The sequence below is a fragment of the Vombatus ursinus genome, unplaced genomic scaffold, assembly GCF_900497805.2.
Source record: "Vombatus ursinus unplaced genomic scaffold, bare-nosed wombat genome assembly UNPS02014174.1, whole genome shotgun sequence".
NCBI classification, from domain to species: Eukaryota; Metazoa; Chordata; class Mammalia; order Diprotodontia; family Vombatidae; genus Vombatus; species Vombatus ursinus.
Genome location: NW_020953952.1, coordinates 561,520 through 568,721, shown reverse-complemented (window position 1 = coordinate 568,721; position 7,202 = coordinate 561,520). Strand labels below are relative to the sequence as shown.

Here is a 7,202-nt window from a genome sequence, read left to right as displayed (position 1 = left end):
AAAGAAAGAAAGAAAGAAAGAAAGAAAGAAAGAAAGAAAGAAAGAAAGAAAGAAAGAAAGAAAGAAAGAAAGAAAGAAAGAAAGAAAGAAAGAAAGGAATGAGGGAGGAAAGGAAGGGTGAAGGAATGGAAGAAGTGAGGAAGGAAGAAAGGAAAAAAGGGGAGAAGAAAGGAAGATTGGAAGAAAAAGAGGCAGAAATGAGAGAGGAATAAGCATTTATCAAGCAGAAATATGTTCCAGAAACCATGCCAGGCTCTTCACAAATATTATCTCATTTGGTCCTCAAAACATTCTCCATTTTTTTGCAGTCAAAGGAATGGAGGCAATAGAGATTAAATGCATCACCCAGGATCATATAACCAGTGAGTATCTAAGGCTACATTTGAACTCTAGTCTTCCAGGCCTAGTGAGCTACATACTGTGTATCTATTTTTTTTAAGAGTTAGTGTGGGTGAAAATTTTATTGTCATGAATTGAGGTCAAGCTAGGAACAAGCCTCTTCCCATATAGCTTGACTAATTCCAAGTGACATGTAGTCTTCCATCAGGCCTACTTTGCTTTTCCATCATGAATGCTTTCCATATGAGCAGAAGCTCTCAGACTGTGTGCATTGCTGCTGTAGCAAACAACATTACAAGATTTCTTCCAGGTCCTTATGTTGCACTGGAATGTGGTTGGTGGTATGATTGTACATCCAAACAGTATAGCCATTTATAAAGCCATTTTGTTGATATGAATAAGGCAGATAGTGGCAGAGTGGAAAGAACACAGGGTTTGGAGTTAGAATGACCTGAGTTCACATTTGGCCTCAGATACTTATTAGCTATTTGACCCTGGGCAAATTATTTAACCTCTATTTGCTTCGGTTTCCTTAACTATAAAATGGGGATTAAAATAGCATCTACCTTGTAGGACTGTTGTGAGGAACAAAAGATATAATACTTGCACAATCACTTAGGCCAGTGCTGGGCACATGGAAGGATTTAATGCTTGTTACCTTCCCTTTCTTTCCTGTATGTGGGACTTGATATTTTTCCAAAACTATTTCCAATACATTATTTCTCAGACTCTCTAAGTTGAAAGGTCAGAGGGTGGCTAGTAAAGATTATATTATATGAGAAATGCTTTCTATGATAACATAACCAACCCAAACTGTTCAAAGACTCCATGTTATGGGAAATCCACTACTTCTTATACAATCCATTCTTTTTGTTTTGTTTTGTTTTTCAGTCAACAAGCATTAAGTGGTTAGTATGTATCAGGCACTGTGTTAAGTGTTGGAAAAAAATCATAAAAGCCAAAAGAAAGAAAGTCCCTATCCTCAAAGAGCTTACATTCTATTGGGGAAAGACAATACATTAAATGGCAGCTGAAAAAGAAAGGGTAGAAGGAAAGGGAAGACATCATTTGTGGGGTCATGGTTCAAAAAGCCAAAAATTCTTGAGGAGAGGCACGAGATGAATGAAGAAGTGAGCACGGCCAGCAAAAGTGCTTCCTCAAAATGGGAGAAATCACTAATCTAAGGAGGGAGTCATTATAGTAAAGGGATCTTCCAGGATGGCTTGACCATAGATTGGCTATATAGAATGATTTAGAGTGAGGAGTCAAGGATGACAGGTATGTGAGTCTGAGTAACTGTACACTTTCACAAAATGGAAGATCCATAGGAAATTCACAGAAGAAACAGTCACCAGGTGATTGTGGTCCTATAATCTTCAGCATGCAATGGCAAAGCTGAGGGTGATGCATTTTATTTAGTATCATTTGCACTAATAAAAATTGTTTTCAGTTACTTGTGTTTAACCATTTGACAGTACCAAGAGTTTTCATGGGAAAAAAATATATTTCTGGGTCTTCAATAGCTGTCATGAAGCCACTGTAAATGTAGCTTTCTGGCTATTCCATGGGGTCAGGGTATTTGGCTGTTACCATCCATATCCCAGGAGGGGTGGTATTGGAAGTAATACTAATGGTCTGACTCACCTGGCACAAGCTGTTTCCTTTCTGTCCCTCAGAGTTCCTTGCTGTTGTATAACTGCTATACACAGAAGGATCTGAGTCTTGGTCTTGATGACTTCAATTGCCCTATGCCATCCACTATGCCACCTAGCTGCACTATATTCTAACAATTACAAGGATAAATTCTTGACTCTTGAGACTTCTCTCTTTAATGCATTGTGTGGTCCAGTCTAAATGGCTTTCTTGCTGTTTCTCATGGAAAATATTTCATATTTTTTTCTCCATAGCACTGTATAAGGTGTCTACCATGCTTGCCTGGACGTTGCTCCCTCTTCATTTTCAACTCAAATATTAATTTAAACACTACCTCCCACGTGAGAATTATCCTATCCCCTTCTCTCACCGTCACCCCTTTAGCTACAAGGGCCATTTCCCACAAATTTTCTTCTTTGTATATATTTCGAATATAAATATTTTTACCCTGTAGAATGTAAGCCATTTTTAGACTTCATCTTTGTATTCTAAAGTTCTAGCCAAGTGACTAGAACATAAATAAACCCTTAATATGAGCTTGTTGCTTGATCATCTCTTCTAATTCACTAATTAAAACACATAAATAAATGAGTTTCAATGACAGATGCATTAATTATTTCACTTTTGGTAGTGATCTCATTTAATCCTCAAAATGGTTCTGTGAACTAGACATGCAAGAGGAATTGTCATATGATGGATGAACCCCAAAGAGATGGAAGCCTGCTGAAAGCCACAAATATTGTTAAAGACACAGAGGGAAGGTACAACCCAGACCTCTTCACTTCTAACCCAGTACTCTTTCCACAACACCATTTCTAAGTCACTGATTAATTTGGGGACAAATGCAATTAGAAACCATTGAGAATGGGTTGGAGGCTTCTTTTCCTTAGTTATTTAAAGCTTATAAATGTAATTAAAATAAGATGTGTTCTTTATTCCCTTGAGTACTACTACCATTATATTTTTAAGCTTCATGGGGTTTCATGTTTAGTCCCAAATGGATATAAACAACAATAAATTTCTCAGACTTTTCTGAACAATCTTGTGCAGCACCAGAATAATCTGACTGGTCAGGCTGGTCAGATGGACTGGGTGAGTTTAGCTTGTATATGCTGCCCCTATAGATCATTCTCTTATCACACTTGCATAGTATGTGAGTAGAATGGATATTTATTCTGGGAAAGATGAAATTATTCCAAGAAAAAAAAATAAGAAAAAAGTAAAGTGTTCTCCAGGGTCTCCAAGTAAGAATGCCCTGAACACAGAGCAGTCATAAGAAAATGAATTAAAACAGTAACTGTGTCAGTAGAGAGAAGGAGACACATCCAAGAGATGTTGGGAAGAAATAAACACCAAGATTTAGCAACATATCAGACATGTGGGTTGAATGAGATTGAGGAGTAAGAGATTGCAATAAAGTTATAAGCATGGTAACTCAGGAGGGTGGTGTTTTTTCTATGGTAGTGACATAAGAAGAAGGTGTGATATTAGGAGAAAATTATTGAGCTCTGTTTTTCTCATGTTTAAAATGATGTTTCTAGGACATCTAGTTTGACATATTCAACATGCAACTTGTGATATGAGAATCACTCAGTATAGTAACTAAAGTTGTCCATATAGATGGGGGAGATAAATTTTTTATAGAGATGTTACTTATACCTTATGGTAGTTGATGGAGTTGCCAAGTAAGAGTGCATAGAGAAAATCAAAGTAATCAAATGACCATGGACAGAACATGTGGTAGACCCCCAGTCAATTTTTGGCTTGATATCAATGAAAACTAAACAAAAGAACATAAGAAGTGATAGTCAGATTGGTATGGCACATTGATTTTTGTATACCTACAGCTCAAATTGAGTCACTCACTGGACAAAGATAAAATGACATCAATCTTCAACACAGTTGTGATCTCCATGTTGAACCCTCTAATCTACAGTTTAAGGAACAGAGAGGTGAAAGAGGCCCTGAAGAAGGCTCAAGCTAGAGGACATGAAACATTAAAAATGCATCAGTCCAGAAAGTGAAGAGAATGTTTGAAAATAAGTCAAGAGGACAAGATTTCCTTTTACTTACATTGCCTTTCATGAGTTGACTTCTGTAAGTCATTCATTAAATCTTTATCATATCAATAGTTTTTTTTTTTCTTAACAAAAGTTAAGCTTGGCCTTTGCAAAAGGTTACAAGATGTCAGAGATGTCAGTCATGACACTCTTGGCCTCCAAATGTTACCCCTACCACCTTCTATTTCAATAATACAAGAAGGCATGATACTGTTATGAATATTCCCTCCTTCACAACCTAACAGATAGTCTTAAAAATCTGTTATGGGTAAAAGAAAGTCATCAGACTGTAAGACACATAGTGGTATAATCAAAAGAGCAGACTCTATAATCAGAAAATCAAGTAGCAACCCTACCTTTAATGGTTTTAATTTGCCTGACTTGGAGAAGTCCATTAATTTTCATGGACCTTTTTTCATCACATGTAAAATGGAGGTTAAAACAAATAGCCTCTGGAGATGGTTCAGGCTCTACTGTAGATCTGTGATCCCCATGTGCCTCATAGAACTTAGCTTGGCTGATTTTCAAATACAGGAAATGCCAACTGGAGTCTTACAACCAATTCTTGATGCAATTCTAGCATTGGAGGAACTGAAGAATGTGAATCCTCCAATGACATACCATTCAAGAATTCAGGTTACTTCTGTGCCCTGATAAGGCAGGAACGGAAGAACAATTGATACTGTTCAGAATTCCTCCAACAAAGAATGATTGCTTTTCACTGGGCAAGAGTCTACTATGAAGAGGCAGATATCCTTGGCCATAATTAGATCAACTTTATCAAAAGAGATTATTAGCTCTCTTTTAAATAGAAAAAAAAAGATAAGCATCTTACCAACCACATAAGTTTTTTTCTTTGTTTTTGTTTTTGTTTTTTTGATGAGGCAAAAATGAGAATGAATGTGAAAATGCTTTTGAATATGTCACATATAAAATATAAAAAAATAAAAGGGTTATTAACTCCACACAATTGACAAGTCATCAAATATCATACGGCTATTTATTATTTTATGACTAAGAATACAAAAGGTCAAATTCCCTCTGTTGCGGAAGACATTTTTATGAAGTATGCTGTCCATATTAATCTTTTCAGTCACAGGATGACTTGGCAACCTGTAAATCATCAATCATCTTTAAGTTTTGAGGTTTTATTTGCTTTTATATTATTTTTGTAATGGTTTTGGGTTTTAAATGAACCAGTCATACAATTTAAAACAATTTTGCTATAACTGTATACAATGTTCTCTTGTTTCTGCTAATTCCGCTCTTCAATATTTCGTGCAAATCTTTCCATATTTTTACTAAGATCATTGAGTTCATTTCTTATAGTACAGTAGCATTCCATCACAATCATTTACCATAACTTGTTCAGCCATTCACAAATTGAGTGTCCACCCTGCAGTCCCCAGTTCTTTCCCACCACAAACGAAACTGTGATAAACATTTTAGAACATATAGTCTCATTTCCATTTCACCTAATCATCTTTGGAAATAGCACTAGAAGTGATTTTGTTGGGTCAAATGGTATAGGCAGTTTAATAACTCTTTGGGCATAATTCCGGAATGTTCCTCAAAATGGTTAGATTAGTTCACAATACCACCAACAATGAATCAGTGCCCTAATTTTCCCACATCCACTCCATCATTTTTTGTTTTCCCCATCTTCCATTTTACCCAATCTAGTAGGTGTAAAATGATATCTCAAGATTATCTTAATTTGCATTTCTCTAATCAATAATGATTTAGAGTATTTTTTTCATATGATTATAATTTAATGGTTTTGATTTCTTCATTAAAAAATTGCCTGTTCATATCCTTTGGCCATTTCTCAATCGGAGAATGAATTGTATTCTTATAGATTTGGCAAAGTTCTTTATATATTGGAGATATGAGACCTTCATCTGAGAAACTGTCTATATTTTTTTTGCAAATTTTCTGCTTTCCTTCTGATCTTCTAAAGGCTTAAAATTTGGGGATGATAATTCATTTTGTAGTAAAAATTGTTGGGAATACTGGAAAACATTATGGCAGAAGGTGGGCATAGATCAATATTTTCCACCATTTACCAAGATATGGTCAAAATGGATACATTATGTATCTATAAAGAGAGATTTTGCAAGAAAATTAGAAAAACATGGAACAAGTTATTTTTTTCAGATTTATGAATAGATGAGCAATTTATGAATAAACAAGAGATAGAGAGCAAAGTTCATTGCAAAATGGATAATTTCAATTAAGTTTATTTAAAATGTTTTGCACAAATAAAACAAATATAGCCAAGATTAGACATATTATTGCACATTTAATCATCTATAGTATAGTGTAAAGATAATTCATATATGCACTGGGAATCCAAGAAATTCATGTGACTTTCTTTATTGTGATATTCACTTTATTATGCTGGTCTGGAAATAGATCTGCAATATGACCTAGGTATGCCTATGTAAAAAAAGTCAAAAACAATCCCTGACCCTTCAAAGAACCCATATTCTCATGGGGAGACAACATGCAAGCAACTCTGCATAAATAAGCTATATATAGAGGGAAAAGTTAAAGTATTGCAATATTGGCAGATTATCTCGATTTCTATTTTGGTGCTTAGGTAAAGTTTTTTAATTTGTGATTTTCTAAGTTCTTTTTTTAATTGCATGACCAGTTTGTTGATCATCTCTTTCTCTCTTTAGTTGGTGAAAACATATAAACATATATTTTTCTCTAAGTATTTATTTACAGTATATTGTCTTATTGTTGTCATCATTTTAATGAAACTATTGATTGTTTCCATAATTTGTTCTTTGACTCCTCCATTCTTTAAAATTAAATTATTTAATTTTTATTAATTTTAATATGCTCTTAAAAAAAGTCTACTATTTAAAGTATATAATGTATTATAGTCAGCAAAAGATTTTTTTTTTACTTTTCAGCATCTGTTTGTAAGATTTTTTATGACCTAATTCATGGTTAATTTTTTTGATTAATTTATTTATTTTTAGTTTTCAACAATCACTTCCGTAAGTTTTGAGTTTTAAATTTTCTCCCCTTCCCTTCCCTCACTCCTCCCCATGATGGCATGCAATTTGATGTAGGCTCTACCTACATATTCCTATTAAATATATTTTCATATTACTCATTTTCTAAAAGAAGAATTAG

The 7,202-nt window shown here is 34.4% G+C and overlaps 1 protein-coding gene across 1 annotated transcript in view; it reads left to right on the top strand.

Annotated features, from left to right (window-relative positions):
* LOC114041496 (olfactory receptor 1038-like) overlaps positions 1-4,016 on the top strand; it is a 7,054-nt gene extending 3,038 nt beyond the window's left edge. Inside the window, exon 3 of the mRNA XM_027859956.1 lies at positions 3,945-4,016. Coding sequence (XP_027715757.1) covers positions 3,945-4,016 — 72 coding nt within the window. The remainder of the gene's footprint in view (positions 1-3,944) is intronic.
* Positions 4,017-7,202: the final 3,186 nt, after the last annotated feature.